We start from the raw sequence: 21,771 nt of genomic DNA, 5'->3' as shown, positions 1-21,771 counted from the left end.
GTGAATTCCTTGGGAAAAAAAAAACCTAGTGTTTGTTGTAATTTTTCTCATTCCTTTGAAGAGAGAAGCAATACAAAAATGGCCCTAAGTGCTACTGAACAAAGTATAGAGCCTCTTTCCAGACATCAGCCAAGTTTTCAGTTAGAAAAACCTGCATGTCAATGGTGAAGAATAATCTGTGTGTATGTGGCTGTTGCAGGCATGACATTAGTGCATCATCATTTTCCCATTGTGAAAATGCGCTGACTGACTTGTGGAAAAAAGGCTGTGATTCCCAGTCACCACATTTTCAGTAGATACAGTCAAATGCAAGGAACGAAATTGTTTGAAGAAAGAGAAAATAGTGTGATTTCAACACCCTGCCTGAAGCTTTCTGAGCAGAGTCTCAGAGTATTTGACAAGCATGGCTTTTCTCCTACATTAGATCTGCAATTGCATTCTGTGCACCCCATTGCATCTGGCAAGGTATCTGTCATTTTCAGTGAAGATCTGAGTGGTCAGTGTGTATAAGGGGGAAAAATTAGACAATAGATGAATGGTGCAAAATCTGCTCATTCATCTCTATAGATTTGACACGACAGACACAGAAGATCACAGAACTGAACCCAAAGACTTTGCTCTCTCATACTTAAATAATAGAACACTGCCATATGTTAGGGCATGAGAAAAGAGGGATATAACTGAGGAAAACAGGGAAATGCATTTCTGAAGAATAACGATCTACACAGAAAATTCAAAAGCCCTTCAAGCAAAGCCAGCTCAGTTATCAGTGAAAATACAATGAAATAAATTTCACTGATATAGTTTTGAAAAATTATTGGATTAGACTTCTTTTAGAAGAAAAACTTTAGAGTGCAAATGGAATTTCAGTGATTTATTAACCTTTACAGCAAATAAAATATTTCTGAGGGATACGACAGACAGCCTGCTCTATTGCAAATGAGTAGTGAGATGAGCTTGTGCCAAGGTGATGTCACTGGATTATGGCAGGGAATGCAGCTTCCTGACTAGCAGAAATACTGTGAGATCAGAGTAAGTGAAAAGGAAATACACCTGAGCTTTTGGTCAGCTTTCAGTAAAAATATTTTCTGTTTCTTTTCTGAGGTAAGGTCTGAGTTTTCTGAAGCTGGCCTTTGATTCCCCAAATGTCTGGCTGATAAACTCATTGATCACTGCAGCCAGAACAAAGTCTCGTTGTGCAGGATGTAGACTGCTTTTAAAATCGAAGTAACTTCAGGGAAGTTGAAAGTAATAGCATCTTGAAGGAAATCTTTTTAATCCTACAGCACTGGGCCTCTAAAATCATCTAATTTTGGACTGGCAGGAAGAATGTTAACCTCAGCCTCCTGCCTTTTATCCCCACAATTTTCCCATCTATGGCAGCTTCTTTGCAAGCAATGGAAACTCACTGACTCAGGTAGCTGTCTCACCAGCACCTAACTGGCTGCTGAGAAATCCATGGGGTTGGAAACTCCTCATGCAGAGAGCCTGGCAAACTATTGACTTTCAGTTTTTTGAACTGCAGTGCACTGATGCATATTAAGAAAAGACATTAATTGGTGACGGCTGGCTCAACAACCCTTGCTACTGAATTCAAAGGACCTTATTAACGAAGAGTTCAGAGGTAGCAGTGATCTGTGTACACAGACACACTAAAAATGGAAAGGAGGACGCTGGTATCATTAACTCTGTTTATCTTTATGTCAGAATCCAGACAAAACTCCATCAAACTGAGGTCTGCTAATCAGAGGCTGTCCAATGTAATGATATTTCCCTAGAGAGGCTATTAAAGGAGGTTAAATGGATCATTTTCTATTCACCTCAAACATATTGTGCTTCAGTCTGACCTAAACAGATCAAAATGTGTGTGGATGTTAATATGGGGAGTCGCAGATAAGACACAAGCAGAAGTTACCAAGTGTGCTCTGCAGAATATTACTCACAGTTACCACTAATTTTTAGCAGTATGTTTTCCCCAGAGTTCTTGCATCTATTAATTTGAAGTTTGCTAAATGGTACTTTTCTCCCTGTGGCTCCATTTTAAAAAACTTCTGGCTTGTTTAACTAGACGAAGGATTGAAAAGCAGCATGTTGAACTGTTGAATGAACAAATGTAATTTCTATTGTCTGGACAACCTCTCTTAAGGCCTAGGCTCCAGAAGTGCTGGACAAGTTTTTTCTCCTCCTTGTGATAGTGAGCAACAGAGAAGGCGTGACCCACACAGTACCTTTGCCGACACCTGCATGCTGTTTTCTTGCATGTTCATGATGGCTTCAGAAATCTTGACATCAATAGGATCCATGACTGATTCAATGTTGAATGGTCCCTCTAATCTCTCCGCTACCAGAAGCATAGCATCTGTTAAAACACAAAGCAGCCATTCCCTTAAAGAAGGGGTACCTTCAGGTGCCTCAGGCAGACCGAATGCTGGGCAGCGGTGTGGGGATATGTGACAGTGGGGAACCTGCCTGCAGTACAGCACCCCGGACAGCAGAAATACCTCCCCTTTCACCACCACCGAAGGAAGACGAGTAGGACTGTAAAAGTTAGATTAATATACGTTGCTGTAGCATTATTGAGCTTGGGGTGCATTTATTTTACACAGCACTGCACAACTTGAAGCAGCTAGTGCTCTGGAGCACACTCGTGTTCTCTGTCCCAAGAAGAAACGGGAAATAGAAATAAATCCCTGGTGTATGTTCTTTGTGTGAGATGATGAAATCTTTGATATGATATATCAGGGTGTTATAATTAAAGCAGCTGTTCTTTCAGACCTTAATGATCTAATTTTCTCTCAATATATACAACAGATGAATATTGGATTTCTGCCATAGTATATAGGTATAAGCTACATTCACCCTGCTACATTTCAAACTGAATTTGAAAGGTTTATGCAGGAAGATATATTCTTTGTTTGTTTTTGAATTTAAAAGGAATTGTTTACTTAATTTGCTTTTGAGACCCTCTCAAAAAATCTTTAGTTCATAGAGTTTACTAACAAGGAAAAACAAAGCAACTGAAAAGAAATTAATAAAAGTTTTCCATATCTCATGTCCATTGACACACAGACACAGATTTATCACAGTTTCTGCAGTCTGATATATTGCATTTATACTGTACTTTGAGCAACATATTTCTTCCCTCTCATATGTAAGCAAGTAAGACTTCCAGAATCGATGTACATTTAAACAGTGCCCACAAGCAATATTAACACAATAGACAAAAACCTTCTCATATTCTCTGTTTTATTCCTCAGTCTTAGGCTTCAAAACGTACTAACCAGGCTTCCTCTTAAAACAGACCTCACTTGTTCTTTGCTGCAGTAAGTACCAATTTTGCAAAGATATGCCAAGAGACACGGAATGCCCCATCACTCTGATGTCAGTGCTATCCCTGCACTTGGCTGCAGAGTCCTGGGGCTCTTTTCCTGTCTGCTGGAAAGAAGGCTGTCACCTTCCTTCCCACAGAAGCGTGCATCTGTGGATGTAGGGAAGAAGTTGGTGTCTCACATGAGTAGCTGAGAAGTGAACAACCACGCACAGCCTGACTTGAGGGTTACAGTATGTTAAGAGTTTATATGCAGTCAGTGCATGTCTTAATAGCCCACTGAAATTTAAATTAACTTCTTTTCCCTAAGCATTTTTGTAATTTCAGGACTATTATGTCATTCTACTTTAAGGCTAGTAAGAGGGGAATGTCTCTTGTTTGGAGTGGGGTGTATTATACTTGTCACCAACTGTGAGAAATGATGAGATGATAGCAATTCAGTTTCAAACAGAGATGTTATTTTGACAGTCTGTTATTTTAAAATGCTTTAGTTTAAACCCTTTTCAAAGGGATGCTCACTGAAAACAGCATCTAACTCTGATAGACGAACCAAAATAGTTTATATATTATAGTTTATATATATAGTTTATACAACCATATATACATTTATAGGCACATACACACATATATATATACCTGCACATGTATTTATTTAATTTTTCCACAGATGAAAATATGGTCTAGTGTAAAGGGCTTTGTTCCCCACAAATTTAGAATGTCTCGTATAAAACATTTATACCTTTGAAATTAACAAGTAGATCAGCCTAAATCCTAGCTGCCAAAGCTACTGGTAAGCAGTGTTCTGGCAAAAGTCTTGGTGACTGGATTCTGGAGGCTTGGGCTTTGTTTTAAGACTGGAGTTTATGCATAAAATAATTGTTATTTATTTATTTATTACAGGAGTAGCTCACAGCTTAATTTAGGTACAGGTATTTCTTTACTCTGACATGGTTTAATGTGAAAACAAACAAGATGAACAAGTCTGGTGTTGAGCTCAAGTACGTGTTTGAGATAAGGGGCTGTATTGAAATGTAGGTCAGTAAATAGATTACCTCTGGTATGAGAATAGAGCAGGAGATCCTTCATGAGAACAAGTGGTAGCATTAATTCACTTACTGTTTCTTCTGATGATAAGGCTTGCTAGTTCTGAATTAAATCTTGAAAAGGAATTTCATCTGTGTGACAGAAAAATGTATCATCCTTGACTGAACAAGAATCACATCTTCAACTGTCAGAACAACCTTACCTCAAGCAAAGTGCCATCGACTTCAAGATGAATAGTACTAAAAGATAGAAACTAAGGTCTATTCTTTGGTTAGACATTTGGTGTCTTTAGAAAAAAAAAACATCTAGTGCACCAGCTTCTGTTTTCTGAATATTAACTAAATTCATAACCTTAGTTTTTGCATTATAATAGCAGCCTTAGTCTTCGTAATGGAAATAGGTAGAGACTGAGGAATGTGGTTAATTCCTGGCTGTCAAGAGATTTCTGTGAGCCTTTTGCTGTGTCGAACTTCCTTGTTAGATATCTTCTGGTCACACATCTGACAGTTGCTTTAAGAGCTTGGGTTCAAGTTCATGTTCCAATCACATGGGCTATAGCCACATGAGAAAAGCAAAGGAGAGGAGAGGAGAGGAGAGGAGAGGAGAGGAGAGGAGAGGAGAGGAGAGGAGAGGAGAGGAGAGGAGAGGAGAGGAGAGGAGAGGAGAGGAGAGGAGAGGAGAGGAGAGGAGAGGAGAGGAGAGGAGAGGAGAGGAGAGGAGAGGAGAGGAGAGGAGAGGAGAAGAGAGGCAAAGAAAAAAGAAAAGAAAAGAAAAGAAAAGAAAAGAAAAGAAAAGAAAAGAAAAGAAAAGAAAAGAAAAGAAAAGAAAAGAAAAGAAAAGAAAAGAAAAGAAAAGAAAAGAAAAGAAAAGAAAAGAAAAGAAAAGAAAAGAAAAGAAAAGAAAAGAAAAGAAGAGAAAAGAAAAGAAAAAAAGAAAAGAAAAGAGAAAAGAAAGAAAAGAAAAAAAGAAAAGAAAAGAAAAGAAAAGAAAAGAAAAGAAAAGAAAAGAAAAGAAAAGAAAAGAAAAGAAAAGAAAAGAAAAGAAAAGGAAAAGAAAAGAAAAGAAAAGAAAAGAAAAGAAAAGAAAAGAAAAGAAAAGAAAAGAAAAGAAAAGAAAAGAAAAGAAAAGAAAAGAAAAGAAAAGAAAAGAAAAGAAAAGAAAAGAAAAGAAAAGAGAAAAACGTTTGAAGGTCTAAGGTAAAATAGATTTGTCCAACATTATTTTAGAGGCTCATTCAAGTAGCTATGCTACTTGACGGACTTGAAGGCACAATTTAGGGCCCATCTCAGGCTGGAAGCCCTGGGTGATTGCAAAATTTAGGTAGGCTCTTGTACAAAGTGAAAAGAGATGTTTTTGGTTTCAATAAGATGTGTGGAGTTATAGATGATTTATTGGTGGCTGGACTGATAAGTTACTCCTGTCTTCTGGGAGGAGTATCAGCTCAGCTGGGAAAAAGAAGACGAGTAAGTGACATTTCCATGAAGTGCAAAATTATTGTCTCAGTCTTTGTCTGACTGAATTCTTCCTACTATCTTTTCTCTAACCACTGTTATCCCTAATATTAAGTCAAACCTATCTGGGTGATATCTGACAGACCTAGTCTTAAGGAAGCTTTGAAGAATGAGGAAATCATGCTATTGAGAGTATTCAAGCCTCCTGGAAACATAATCACTATTGCAGTAGCCTCTACTGAATTTGTGAGCTAGCTCTCCAACTAAGATTCAGGCTGAATTTTCTTAACATTTCTCTCTAGGAAAAAACAGCGTGTTTTCTTTAGATGGATTCCTCATTTTGAAAATATTCATAAGTTCATAAGTTCATAAGGTTGGAAAGGACCTATAAGATCATCTAGTCCAACCATCCTCCTATCACTATCTCTACCCAGCTACTAAATTAAGTCCTTTAGCACCTCATCTAAACGCTTCTTGAACAGCGCTAGGGATGGTGCCTCAACCACCTCCCTAGGCAGGCCATTCCAGTGCCTGACCACTCTTTCAGAAAAGAAATTCCCTCAACTGATTAGGTTTTATCTTTTTATTTGCTAGCCATAACCCTAACTCTGTTCCTAGACCTTTTTATTCACTTGCACAATTCTGTATGAATACTTAAAATATACATACACAACGTATTCTCAACAATTTAATTAAATATAACCTGTTAGGTTGAATTAATGAAAATCAAATGAAATTTAATCGTCTGAGAGCTATGAGAAGTCATTAAAAAAGGTGTAATGATTCTTTTGTAGCTCTTCAAATTTATAATCATATAAAAATATATGTACAGTGTTCTGTCCCAAGTCTCTTTTTTCCTCCTAAAATTGTTGTATTATTATAGGAGAAGATGGAAAGCTTTCCAAATGAAGTCAGGAAAATATATAGGTCTCAGTTTGAGAATCTGAATTGTCAAGAACAGACCCTTGAACTCAAATAAAGCATAATTCAGTTCAGTAGGACTCATAGGTTTCTGTTTAATAATTTGTCAGTCAGCTCAGGTGTTAGCAAGAATTTAATTTCTGTTTGTGTAATAAATGAAAAATGATAGATTAATTGACTGCCTTTTTTTTTTTAATAAACATAGACAGTGTTGTGTAATTATATGAATCCTCTGATTTTACCTTGCGTATTTCAAAATACATCTTCCTTCACCATGTACTACAGCCCTTGACAAAAAGCTGGCATCTATCTACAGTCATTCAAGAACATAGTTTAAGTCATTCTTGCTTCACAGGTTTGAACCTTGGTTAGAAACTTGGAAACAACCCCCCTCAACTAATTGCTTGCTGAAGGACATGGGCTTGCAAAACAGTCCTGAGAAGGTGCGGAGTGTATGGCACGTGACTCTCTGTAAGTGTCACAGCTTCTCAGGAGTGGGCATCTCCCTGATACAGTGAAAAAACCCAAGAACCAAAATCTCGGAGTGTGATGACTGTGTCTGATCTGGTCTGTCTCTGCTGTCTGTACACAGCAGCTCTAAATGCTTTTGCACTAACTTATCCATGCAAACAAGTAACACAGGTTTTTGATAGTGAGTCTTAGAAACACATTGCTTCATTCTAAGCAACATATGAGATTCAACAGAAATTTTCTTCTTACTTTTCAGATTTTTCTTAGAGTTTAAATTTTTTAAAGTAGTTTATAGGTCCAATTTTAATGAAAAGAACAAGACACAGCTGATCACTATGCTGTAATGTTTTGTTTAACTTATATATGCAGAAGGCCATGATTGACGAGGTTAGTAAACCCTGAACATGATTGGATAAAACAATAGATAAAAAATAAATACACAAGAATCTGCCTCTGTCTCCTATGAACTGCATAACTGCATCAAGACAGTGTCTTTTTTACTTATTTTGATACCAAAAATGTTTTCTCCCTGTTTGTGTTACGTTTCCTTCTTGGCAAATTTCTGGAAAACTCCAATCCCAGATTGGAGAAACAGAAGGAGAAGAGTAGAACACACTGATTTGGGAGAAATCTGACAATTGAAAAACAAACAAACAAACAAAAAAAGCCAAAACAGCTTAAACAAACTGAATTAAAAAGTTCCTTTAGAAGCTATCAGAGTCTTCTTTCTCTTGCTACCTTCCTATAATCAAGAATATGTGAGAATTGGAAACTTTCTTTTTGCTTCTTTTGCTTCTTGTTCCCTTTAAGGCTCAGAGAACTGATAAGGATTTTTTTTTAAATCTGAATTGTTTGGTTATGACATCATATTTTTCCTCTCATGCCCACCTATGTTGTCCTACTATTATATTATCAGAGAGATCTAATCAGTGGCTGAGCTTTCCTCGGAGGAATCCAGAAAAGCACCTGTGGAAGAATTCTTTAAAAACGTGTTTTCTTCAGGGAGACAGAGTGTTAAATTACTGAATTGCATGTCCTCCACGAAAGTGTAAGGTGCATTTTGTTCCAATGAAAAAAAAAGAGAAAAACCTAATCTGAAATTTCAGGAGGTTTCTATTTTTTGGTATGTTTTATCTGACATTTATGAAGGAATGGAAGTTGTTTTTCATACAGTTCTTTGTGAAAAAAATGAAAAAATTAATTTTATTTGAGAAGCTTCAAAGGATTTGTCTACACATGAGCCAGTGGACTTCAAGCGACAAGTTGTAAACACACTGAGCAACTGAATGTTGTTTACCATGACTTTAGGCATGGCAATGGCAGTTTTTCAAAAGGATATAACTGTAAATATGCTGGACTACTAAGCACCACACATTCAGTACTCTTACAACTTTCTGTCCAAGGGTGGAGAGAGGCAGTGGTTGGAGTTGAATTTACAGCATTAGGTAGGTAAAATTCAATCAATTTTCCATTGTGACACTAAAAATAATTAATGTCCATAGAATCTTTGGAGTGTTGGATGGTAAATTAACGAAATAAAATAAATAAGAAGAAAAATTGAGAAGTGAATTGTAAGTACACATTGAGTTCTTGGAAATATAATAACAACAGAAAGACATCTGTGTAATTCTCTGCCAAACCTGTTACAGCTACACTATGATTTACTAAAGAGATTTCAAGAAGAAGAAAGTAAAGCCCCACGTCACATTTAACGAGATGCTAAGAGCACTTTTCTCAGAAAACCAGTGTAAAACACAGCAGTGATGCCAATACTGGTATTTTTCTTAGGATATACCTTACCTTTTTTCACATTAATATTCATATGAGAACACTATACTATTCTACTCTGATGAGACTTAATTGACAGATTTCCCTTCTAACTATCATTAATCTCCACATGTGTAACATTAAAATCCTCAGTCTTCCCCTGAAAATTTCTTCTTATTTTTTTATTTTTAGGAGGTAGGAGTTACTTCTATTAAAACTCATGTTTCATCTATATAAAGGGGATCTCAGTGTTTTCCATTTGGATATTCACTTACCAACATAAAATTATTTATTAAGGTTGATCTGTATTTAATTACAAAGGGATACTGAAAAAAATATGTTTAGCTGGTCAGATCTGATAAATTATTATCAGTGTTTACTTTCACTTACAAGAAGCTGCAGATATGTTTTTTGAAATTTCTGGCCAGCTATGTGGCCATTTTGATTTATGACCAGATCACTTATTGTTCTCACAAGAAAGAAAAAAATATTGCCTGTGTTACAAATGAGCTAACTTTTTCTTTACCCAGTAATTGCAGAGAACTTATCACTTCCACCAGGTTGTTCTCTAACATTCTCTTTTAACAGCTCAAAAAATCACTTTCATATCATGTACAATATATGTATGAAAAAGATATTGGTAGGCAGATGTCATCTTATTGTTGCTGATAGCAACAAAATGAATTTTGTAGGTTGTACTGTAGGTTTGCTAATTTTTTTCAGCATTTTGCATTACATTGACATTTCCACCACGTATTGAAAAAAAACCCCACACATATTAAAATCATTTTTCTTCTTTGTCTTTCTATAACTTCAAGCAACTCTAAATAATTGAATATACTGTTGTTAGATGATGTCTTATTTTCTCACATGTGCAAAAAGAAAGGAGCAAAGACCAGGCAAAATGATAATCCTTGCCTGCTTTTATGATTCTACTACCCTATGGGAGCTGAATGCAAGATGTTCTGAACCAGACTTCAAGCAAATGTTACTGCCAAATGTTTCTGAGAGCTCTGTCTGAATGTCTGACATAAATCAATGAATAAAATGCAGCACATTTATAAAATCTTTGTCTTATTGCTTCTTCCTTACGCCAAGAGATGTTTAAATAGTACTACCATCAGCTGCAGAAAATGTAGTTAGTAGATAAAATAGCTCTCATTTATACATTCCCATATGCTTCCTGCTACAGTCCATTCTTTTAATTGTATTAATATATACTCATCTGTGTAATTCTTTTAAGATAATTATCTTGGGATGTTTTAAAAACATGCATCTTTCTCACTGTCCTTTGATGAGATGTGCTCAAATGGTTGAAGATGGTAAATTAGAGGCTAATATCTCTTAGTCAACATATCTATTCACTAGTAAAACTGTCCTGTGTATAAGTGCTCATGTTGGTAGGATCACAGACAGTATGTCCTCAATGATCTTTCTATCCATTCCACTGCTAATGCTGAAAGACTACCTGTGCTCTTACAGTTATTTCAGTCTACTCTATCCTTCCTATTAGAATATTTTTCCAGTCATGTATTGTATAATGCTTTTGCTGCTTAATTTCACTGAATTATTCCTATAAACTATATTATATAATCTTAAACAGTACAACCTTTTTTTGTGTATTCCTCAGACACCTGTTGATATTTATCATACTCTCATTTAGTTTGAGCTATGTCTGAGCTTTCTGTGCTTGCTTTTTCACTGTTTAATATTTTTTTAATGAGTTCCTTGTACCTTTTGCTGTTTTCTTCATTTATCTCTAAAAAACCTCTCTGGTATTATGTTGTCCAGACTGAATCAAACTTTTGAAATAGGATTTAATTTGTGTTGTTTTGAAGATACCCTTTATGACACAAATCTCTAAATCAGAAAATTGCCTTGAACCTCTTGGTTCAGCTGATTTCCTCATCTTCATCACAACTTATTTATAATTCAGATTTTCCATGCCAAATGTCTTCTCATATTTCACCCTTTAGAGAAGGGTGGAAGGCCACCTGGGTGATGGAAAACCTGATAAACAGAGAAAGGCCAAATGAAATGGATTCGCTCAGGCTAAAAAGCACTGATTCAAAGAGGATCTCATCACAGTCTCAGGTGCTTAAAAGTTATAAAATATACTCTGGAAGCTGGGGAACCTTTTTCGCATGGATGTGGAGTGAAAATACAAGATGCAATGGGCACAGGTTTCTGTTCACCGTGTGAACAAATAAACACCTGAGAATGGACTCAGATCCTTCCATGACCCAGACTTTTTTTTTTTGGTGATTTTAATGCTGGGCTTCCATTCACTTCTGGTATCTAAAAGTTAAGATTACAGCCTAAGTTGCTGGTAGAAAGCTTAGAATGGCATAAATTTTGCTCCAAAAGCTTTTAAAGAGACTCCATGGGACTCTATGCTTAAGATTTTGCTGCTGTAACCTACTCATAAATGATCTGTAATCTAGAAATGGGAGTAAGTTGTTAGGTGAAAAAGTGCACTAGTTTTACTATTCAGGATAGGAAAGATGTTGCAGAAAACCCAAGAAGAATCTCATAGTTCTATGTGACTGAGGAGTAAAATGATATCAAGTGATGTGATTTTATAAGAAAAATAAATAAATTCTAACATATTTTAGGCAAGAATGGACTCTGAGACAACTATTATCACTCAAAAACCATCTTTTTTATTTGCACTAGATCACTCTATTATAACCTGAACAAATGTCAAAAACAAACAAAAAAATCCCTAAAATGCTACTCCAAAATCAGACCACAAAGCCCAAACTAATTATTGGGAATAACTCAGGTAGGAGCGAAGAACCAAAGGAACAAGTTTATTTCCTAAAAATATACTGAAATAACACTTTGGATACAGCATAACAGAAATTATAAATGCAAGCTTTCAAAAACCATCCACTTTGTAATCTTGCATTCCACTATCTTGATGAGATTATCAAACAGTGTATGACGGAGATGGTGACTTAGTGTTGAGGCTTTGTTCTAGTACAGGGATAAGGAAGCAGAATATAAAACTAGAGAGTTTATTCATTTCTTTATTCCTTGATAATCCCAAGACTATATCACAGGTTTCATAGTTCTTGAAGGTCTCGAAACTAAATTTCTCAGTTCCTTTGGTAAACTCAGCCTTTTATTCTTCTGACCAAAATATTTTTTTTGTTCCCGTTTTATGTAGGAAACCACAATAGTCATTAAGATCTGAAATAGCATTTTGCAGGTACCAATGCCAGATTTCTGAATAGACATCCCATGAATAATATCTTTCCTGCTACTTTGTCACTAAGCTGACTTAATGCTTTTCCTTGCCATAAATAATCAACCTATGGCCAGCTCTGCTGGCAGCTATCCATCCCAATGGTATGGCTCTTAGGGAAGTGTCACACACACTTGCACAGACAAAATTGATTTTTGCCTTTCATTTTATTGATTAATATGGAAATGTGCTGCAGTTATCTCATTGCCTTTAAAAGCCTGCCACTATGCAGAGAATTTTTAGATGCCTAACATCATTGCCTTTCAATAAGACCCAATGTAACAAATGAAATGTTTTTTCCCTCTCCCCCCAGATAAATGTTTTAATCTCAAAAGGTTGTGTTCATCAAGGTTGTCTCAAATCAATACAGTCAGTATGACTTATCCTTTATTGTTTCGACATTCCTCCTGAAAGGAAAGAACAAGTTCTGTATGTTGCCTAGCTGCACTAAGAATATTTTTGGGATGGAACAGAACTAATCAATAGGATAGGGGCAATGTTGTAAAATTGTGCACTTGAGCTCTTTAACTCTTCTAAATGATCTCTGTTCTGTTCTTTTAAATGATTGGGAGATCAAGAGTAAAAATATTCATCCAGTCCAGAGAAGGTCAAACTAATATAAAAATCTAATGTTCATTGCACAAGGCCACCTGACTGATATGTTGTAATCAGCATAAATATTAATAACAACACACAGGCAAAGTTGGCCTAAAAATAAAAGATGGGTATCCACTAAAAATTTCACAGCAGAAAAAAAATTGTTTTAACTGAGGGTTAAAAATTTAAGAATGGAACATTCTTCACAGAAAGACTGCTGGCTGGCTGCACATTGGCAAGACTTGCAGGCCAGCAGCCAAGGAACCATCCTATTAATATTCCCTCAAGTAATTTTGATTTACTAAAATCATCATTTTCCAACTGGAAAAATTATTTTATCAACCCGTTTCATACAAGAGAGATTTATGAATATCAATTTGTTATATTTCCCTATAAGGCTGCTGAATGTCATAAAACCAGACAGGGGAAACTAGGGAGGTATGGAGATGTTTTGGGATCAATTATCCATAGCTTTTAATTTTAACCTCTTCCTGCTATTTTAAGCACTTAGAAAAATAGTCCTCTGATTCCCTGTATGATAAATAAAAAGATGCAGCCATCTCTGGAGACTTCTGGAGGGAGATTCCATCCACTCTCTTTTAGTTAAGGATTAAGGTGCAGGTGCTAACTTATTGCAAAGGCATTCATGCTGGATTCCCACTTCAATGGTCTCCCCATATGTGTCAGTTTTGTGTATCCGCAACTGAGCCGCTGCCCAGCTCTGTCTCATCTTCCTCTCCCACCTGCGCTCCTCCTCTGACACCGACTGCTACTCAAGAGAAGTGATCAAGCAGCTCCCAAACTCAATTCACACTCACTTAACTTGACATCTCTGCTAACCAGCATACGTTGGTCAAATTCTGCTATAACCAGTGCAGCATCCCAGTGTGTTTGGGATACTAACTCTGATTTCATTGCAACTGTTCTAGATTCATGCAGGTATAAACATGAACAAAGACGCAGATCCACTATCACAAAAAGCAAGTGCTGGTACAGAAATAGTCAAGTTTTGGCATGACAGGCCTGGGTAGTAATTAAGTTGATATTATTGTTACTATTTAACAAAATAAGCTATGTCAGTTTTGGTTTCACTCAGAGCATGGGGAAGAAAAAACAATACTTTTCAAATGAAATAGGACAGCATCTATGGGGGAATTGTTTTTCATGCTTTCAAAAGAGAACAAAAGTGAGGAAAATAAAAGCCAGCAAACAATGCTTTAAAAATTGATTCAGCAGTGTCTAATTGTCTAAAATGCTTTCTAAGGTTATCATATATTTTTTCAAGGAGAAAGATGAGAAAAAAATGACATCATCTGATACTGATATGCTGTACTGGATACTGGATCCAGTCTGCTGGGGTGGGAAATCTTTACACAGGCGGATATCACTGCCAAAAGCCAATTAACTAAAAAAAGGCCTCATGAGACCTGTCAACTGGGTCCTCTTCCAGTAAATGTAAACTTTAAGACATCTTTTATGTCCTCACTGTTTCCCACAGTTTCTGTAAGGAAGCACAACAGTTAATAGCATATGTAGGTTGCTCCAAAAGTAACGCCTCCTATTTCTTTCTGTGGAAACAAAGAGCAGATGAACACTGTTTGATGGAGGAAAATCTCACTTATAAATCTATCAACATCATTAGCTGTTCATTTTAGCCAGGGATGAACAAAAGCCTGCATGCTATGCTCATAAATATCTGCACCAGTGGAGGACAAATACTGCTGCTGTTGCCGCTGCTGAAATGTACCACCCACTACCAAACTGTGCTGACATCCACCATTTGGTCTCCATAAATGTTCAGCAAATGTTGATGAATGTCAATGGGTGCCATTTTTGTTTCACGTAGAGGAGTTCAATGGCACACTTTTTCTTTATATACACTTCCATGTCAGACACCATTCTGTCAGACTGCCCCTCTGCTGCCGTCTGTCACACAGCAACAAAATGGAATGGAATATTGGCAGGGTAGTTCAGCCTCTGTTGCCATACCACCAACATCTGCTTCTGACATCATGTGCCAACATAATAAAATAGAAGACATTATGTTTGGAGCAGCCCCCATAAACAATGACGATTTACTTGGTAATATTATGTTTCTCCCCCGCCCAGAAAGGAGTGCCAAAAGGCTTTGAAAATACTCATAGCAGCCTAGAAACACTCTTTTTCCTAAAGCAGAGAGACACCGTTCTTATTTTCTTTCAGGAAAGTAGGTTAGACTTGCTGCTTCAAGGATGATTTGCATGGGTAGAAGTAGAACCAGTCTGTCCTTTAAAGGTGATCATCCAAAAAGGGAGTAAAAATATTTATTTCTACTATTTCAAACATTCTTATCTTCATATTTACAAAACAAAAAAATAAAAAAACAGACACCAAATTAAGCACACCCCTCGCATAATGTTTTTTATTTCATTATTTTTCTGCAAATGTGTGTGGAGGAGTTTTTATTCATGAACAAATTATTGTGACTGTATTTCAGATGTGTTTATTCAGCTTTCTCACATATCCCAGGCCACAATTGCTTGATAGTATACAAAAAAGCAGAAGTTTCACAAAAGTATCAATCAATCAAATGTAAAATGATAATGTTTGAAATGGCAGAACCTTCCTTTGATAGAAGGAATCTCACTAATTTAAAATGAGAGAGATGACACAGAAAAATTAACATATTTTTGCATACTTCTCAGGGGCTGCTCTCAACAGAGCTTTTCCTTCCCTCTTTCCTATGTACAGTGTAGGTTACCTAATCAAGGAGTAGAATAGAATCATAAAACTGCTCAGGTTAGAAAAGATCTTCAAGATCATCAAGTCCAACCACAACCTAACCATATTACCCTAAGTGTGACAACCCACCACTAAATCATGTCCCTGAGCACCACATCCAAATGGACTTTAAACACATTCAGGGATGGTGACTCAACCATCTCCCTGGGGAGCCTATTCCAGTGCTTAATAATCCTTTCTGTAAAGCTTTTCCTGATATTCAACCTAAACCTCTGCTGGCACTACTAGAGGCCGTTTCTCCTTGTCCTGTGACCTATCACCACTGAGAAGAGACCAACCCCACTCTCACTGCAATTACCTTTCAGGTATTTGAAGAGGGCAAATCAGTTTACTGTGAAATGAGTGGTCCCTTAAAAAAGAGCATGCTGAAGTTTGACTGTAATTCATATCTGTGGTTCCCTTTAACATGAATGTTTCAGTAGAAGGTAAAAATCCATAGATGTTTATAAATTTGTTCTTCAAAATGCAGTGAACAGTGTTTGCCCTCATGGTATTACGACATGTTATGGATAGTGTCTGAAGGAGCAATGAGGGACACAGTGGTGTTTGTGAGTCTCCTTGGACACTTTCTCCTGTCTAGGATGCATGACACAGCCCAGAAATCTTCATGAGGGAGTGAAAAAGAGGACTTAGTCTTTATGTATGAAAAATATAACTTCCAAGAGACAGCCTAGGAAAGAGAAAGCAGTGGAAGAAAACTTGACAAAAGTATCTGCCCAGCTTGGTGTGCAGTCACACAACTTGTTTAAGTTAACTGAAAAAGGACTGCATCTCCACACCGAGGACAAAATCTCACCCTAAGGGAGGTGCAGGGAGACCTGTAAAGTACAGATGGAGCTTTCTGGAATCCAAACCCCTTACACATGAGTATTCATTTTTAGCTGGATGTGTTCTACTCTAGAACAATTAAAAAGACTGTGTGAATGAGAAGGCTACCTTTCAAAGGCAGATTGCTCTAAAGGCAGATTTTACTATCTTTTACCATCAAGTAGTCATACTGATGCCAACATCTACTTCAAGATCTCAGGTGGCCTCCATCATCCTGGGATCTGTAGCAAGAGATGAAAGAAGTGATTGCAGGAGCTAGTTGCACCCAGGAGCATGCCCCATGTGTTGAAAGGCTGTGGTCACTGTGACCATTTTGTAGCAGCTAGAACAGCTTCAGAGTGGGATGTGTGCACTGAAGGCAAAAATGTTCCCAGATGGATGAGTAGGAACAGCGCACTGGAGAGAGGCCATTTTGCATAAGTAGAAATGGGGGACTGCCATGGTGCTGGAATCTGTAACCAAAGTCAAAGCTAGCACAATGAAGTGAAGCACTGGCAAAAAAAGGTTTGCTGAATGGCATTAGGGCACTGTGAAAACAAACCCAAGGGTGAGATTGTGCCCAATTTGTCTTTCTCATCTGGACTCCTTTCCTACATCTGCTGTTATTATTAGACCACTGTTACTCTACAGTAACCATCCTATTCGTAGAAAGTAGAGAGCTTTGAACACATTTACGAAATAAATTTAAAAGGAAACATCAACAGTAAAGATATACCTTGATATGCCAAGAGATTTGAGCCTTTCTGAAAATGTTTGGTATAAAAATTATTAGTTCCTAAAACAACAAAGTTCCCATAAATTCATCTTGTTTTAAATGGTCCAGTGTGTTTCATGGAGAAAAATAATGTGTAACAATAAATGCAGATGAAGTCGGGAGTAACTAGTTACATGCCAGCTTGCATTCATTCCAGCTCCCTGACAGACTTTATGTGGCTGAGAAAATGCTTAGTGGGTTGTGACAGCAGAATGATGTGATCAGAAAAACAATCTGCTGTACAGGGAAGGAAAAGGGTAAACTCCATCCTTTATGCACTTAACAACAAAACAATTATTCATGGGGACAAAGGCCACCAAAGACACATTTATTCTGGATATTTTTTGGTTCCGTTTAGATATAGATTTTTATTTTTATTATCATTTAAGATACAGCTGAGGCTTTCTGGTGTGTGGTTGCTTTATGTTTGAAAAAATGTTGTCTCTCAGATAAGTGCTGTCATTATGTAGTTATTTATCCTTTTACTATTAGGGCATCCTCTTTGACCAGTAGTTTTATGGATTTACTTATAGATTACACTGTGTTGCTTTAGATGCATGTTCTTGATAATCAGATAAAATACCCTTATTCACATTCGGTTTAGTTCTTTAGCTCCTCAGTTTGTATCAGTCACTTCCTCACATTCTCCCTGAGCTTTTGGAGGAGTCAACAGGATACAAAGATTTTTATATGGTTTCTTTCTTTTTTTTAAAAAAGGACAGTATTATGACATCTCCAATCCCATCTCATCCAGCAATTCTAGATGGCACAACAAATAAGATAATGACAGTTATCTGAAATGTACAGCACCCTATCTGCTACTACCTGCTTCCTTCAATAAGAAGGCTATGTAAGCAGAATTAGGTGAAAGGAAAAGGTCTCTAAAGGTCACTTGCATTTTTCACTCTTGGATCATGAGCTGAAAAAATCTGCAAACATCATTGGAAACTTTACAATGAATTTAATTTATTTAGAAAATTTCCAGTAATTTTCTTCCCGTCTCATTTTTCCACAAGTATCACAATCTCACATACAAATTTGATTTAATCATTAGAAAAACATTTTATTTATCAGGTTTTTAATGAAGTTTGATGCAAGAGAAGGAATATATTATTCTACATAGCGGAGAATTACAAGAGAGCACATATCCAAAGATACTGAATTTCTAGGTTAATGCATTTGTTTTCATATCAAATTGTCAGCAGAGACAGCTGATATTCCAGTCCTTAGGCTTCCTATACCGGGTCTCTTTGCAGTGCTTGCAGATAACAAATCTTTCTCTGCTTCAGATAAGCCAGAAGAAAAGTACATCCATGGGAGGGAGGGCCACCCAAAGTGCCTCACGCCAGCTTCATCTCCCAGAAAAAGTCATTTCACATGGTTACTGTTTCCAGCAGAGTAGCCAGAATGTTTCTGGAAAATGAAGCAGGCTGCATACATCAGATTAGTAATGAGAACATGGAACAGGGTGATGTTTTGGGGATAAATGTATTGCATCTTTTAAGATATTTCTTTAGTCAGGGCTGATGAATTCTGCAGCACAGAACTGCAGAACAAAGGAGTTCATGCAAAGAATGATCCATCTGTCTTCTTGTGACAGTTTTAGAAAACTAAGTGCTTCTGTTTGAATGCTCTTCTTATTTCATGTTTCTTGCTGTCCCTAAAGCAGTATTAGTGGTGTATGTCATGAGATCCTTTCCCCAGCTACCATTATTTGTTTAAAAAAATGATCAAAGAATTTTAACTGCGAAGCCTGCTTTGATTAATCTCCTATGCATTGCTAAAGTTTGCAGGGAAGGGTGACAAAATAATGTCTTCTTTATATTGAATTTGTTGAGACCAATTTTTATCTTTTAGATTATCAAGGGCCAGTTATGCTACTTATTTCTACAGAGAAGATTGAAGTTTACATGTCTGGATGTAGATGCACTTTTATTTTGTGAGACTGTGCTTTATGTACATGTGGCTGTATGCATTCACATGCATGTAATTCCACCAGCATGCATATAGATTTCACAATTGAAAGTGCAAGTAAATAAATCTTCAAGGAACATGGTTGAACACTGGCTTCAAGTATCAGTATCTATTTGCTAATTGCTAGTACCTGGTAAATAAACTCAAAAGCTAGAGTGCATTTATGAATTCAAACACAAATTTCTAGCCCTGTAAAAATGTAGTCCCCAAAAGCCACTTGCTTGCTGCGTTTTGCTGTTCACAGTTTAGCTTAGATCCATTTGACAAGAGGAACCTACTGAAGTTTATCCTTCTATCCTTTTGCAAAATTTATAGGAGGCTGGATGGCTCCAGGGATGAAGGATAAGACAAGACAGTTTTATCCACATGATATGTTATTGGCATATTCTGTGGATTTGAGGGGCTTGATTATTTACATTGCTTAAAATTGACCCGTGCATGAGTCCAGTTCAGAAGGTGAACAGAGAGCTGGGTAAAAGATGTCATTTCCACCCTTGGAATACTCTAGCATTTTGTAATCCTTTTTTTTGTCTCTTGCACATTGTTATGATTTATGACTACTACCCACAGGAGGAAAATGCTACAGAAAATAACCAAATGAATTATTTAATGGTTTCAGATTCATAATGTGTACAATAAAGCAATTAAGCTGAGGACTTCACATACTACAGGATGGGGCAGCATGGAACATTCTTGCCTCATGGTGGAGAAGCCATGATGTCTCGTCAAGACTTGTTTGTTGATGGGAAATCCTGCACTATCAGAACTGGATCAACTTTCTACTACCCAGCATTTAGCTCTTAGAAACTCATTTCCACACTTTTTTTTAAAAATAAGCTGTTCTTTTAATTCTTATGGATGTTAATTTGTTGGCAATCTGGCAGGGAAGTGAGAAGTTTCTCATCTAACTTCTGTTCACAGAGGATTTCAGGATGCAGAGTTCTGCATTTTTTCCCCTTGGGTAGGTTTACAATGAAAAACCTACTGCATTGTAAGTGGTGAGCTGAGCAATGATAGCCCCTGCAGCTGAGCTCCAGTGCGTATCAGTGTGTGCAGAACCTTGGATGTGTGGGTGCATATATTTTTCTGACCAAGACTGTGGGGGGGATGCAGCAATTGTTTTATGTTAGCAAGATATCAGAAACCTAGCTACAGAACATGACCTTGACTCAAAACAAGTTACGAGCCTGCTATATTGGAATAATTCCAGAAATGACTCCACAATTTTTTTAGAAAAGTTTGGGACAAAATGTAATGCATCAATTCTGCTTATGATAAGCAATTCAGGACCCTGAGAGAGCCCCTACAGAATAGCTTCAAGCACTGATGGATTGCTTGTACATTATCCCTACTGATTACTGAGCACTGCACCCAGCCAAGCACTTTCACTCTGATTGAAGATATGAGGTGCAGACTTTGATCAAAATGAATTAAATGACCACTCGGCAACACTTTTCCAACTAGGCACATCATTAACTGCAGACAGAAGACAACGTGAGCAGGAGCTGAATTTGTGACCCATGTAAAATGGGAAGGAAGTCAGAAGGAGATATGTGTCACCAGCAAAAATGCAAATGGTTCCATCAGTAATATACAATGTCTTCTGTTTGCACTTTAAAGTGACTAATATTAATTAAATACTATCTTTATTCAAATTTTATAATAGTGTAGGCACAGAGAAAGTATACTTTATTTCATAATCAAATAAGTAAAAGAGTGTGGAACCAGTATAAGTTGCTGCTGGATATTTCTCCTTGATATGCTACCTAGGAGCTCAGGTCCAAATGGCGAGGAACATCAGCCACCTCTCTAAGTCAATCCACCCCCACTTTGCCCAAAATCAAATTCATTACTTCTGCCAGTGGGTGATGGCAAGTGTAATTTGAGACATTTCTTCATGCTCTCCTCTCCCTCGCTGTCCTGCCCAACTGTGCTAGAGCTACAAGCATAACCTGGCCACTCTTATCTATTCCTTCCCTGGAGGGAAAAAGGAAATGGCTTGGCACTTCATAGAATCATATAATGGCCTTGGCTAGGGGCACAAAGAAGGGTAAGAAAGCCTTCTATAGGTATATAAAATAGAAAGAGAAGGTCCAGGAGGGCATACTTCCCCTACTAAGAAATACAGGTGGGCTAATAACAACAGGCAAGGAATAGGCTGAGATGCTCAACGGCTTATTTTGTCTCAGTCTTCACTAGCAACTTCTCCACACACAGTCCTTGAGTGGATGGTTCAGAAGATGGAAACTTGGGGAGTGTTGCCCCTCCCACTGTAAGTGAAGATCAGGTTTACAACTGCCAAAGGAACCTGAACATCTATGACTATGGATCCAATGAGATGCATCCTGAAGTTCTGAGGGAACTGGCTGATGTACTCACCAAGCCACTCAATGATATTTAAAAAGTTGTGTTAGTCAGGTGAACTCCCTGGTGACTGGAAAAAAGGCAATGCCACATCCATTTTTAAAAGAGATGGCCAAGGAACCACCAGACTGTTAACACCTCCCCTCAGTGCTAGGAAAGATCATGGAGCAGATCCTCCTGGAAACTATGCTAGGGCACATGGAAGAGAGGGAGGTGAAATAGGATAATCAGCATGGCTTCA

The 21,771-nt window shown here is 37.3% G+C and overlaps 1 protein-coding gene across 1 annotated transcript in view; it reads right to left on the bottom strand.

Moving 5' to 3' along the window:
- Window positions 1-21,771, bottom strand: part of GPC6 (glypican 6) — a 730,796-nt gene that overhangs the window by 64,421 nt on the left and 644,604 nt on the right. Inside the window, exon 5 of the mRNA XM_065740816.1 lies at window positions 2,229-2,359. Within this exon, the coding sequence (XP_065596888.1) occupies window positions 2,229-2,359 (131 nt within the window). The remainder of the gene's footprint in view (window positions 1-2,228; window positions 2,360-21,771) is intronic.

Source organism: Cyrtonyx montezumae, unplaced genomic scaffold, assembly GCF_038088225.1.
Source record: "Cyrtonyx montezumae isolate F1298 unplaced genomic scaffold, pur_monq_1.0 scaffold_3, whole genome shotgun sequence".
Lineage (NCBI taxonomy): Eukaryota > Metazoa > Chordata > Aves > Galliformes > Odontophoridae > Cyrtonyx > Cyrtonyx montezumae.
This window is presented reverse-complemented; position numbering and strand designations above follow the sequence as displayed.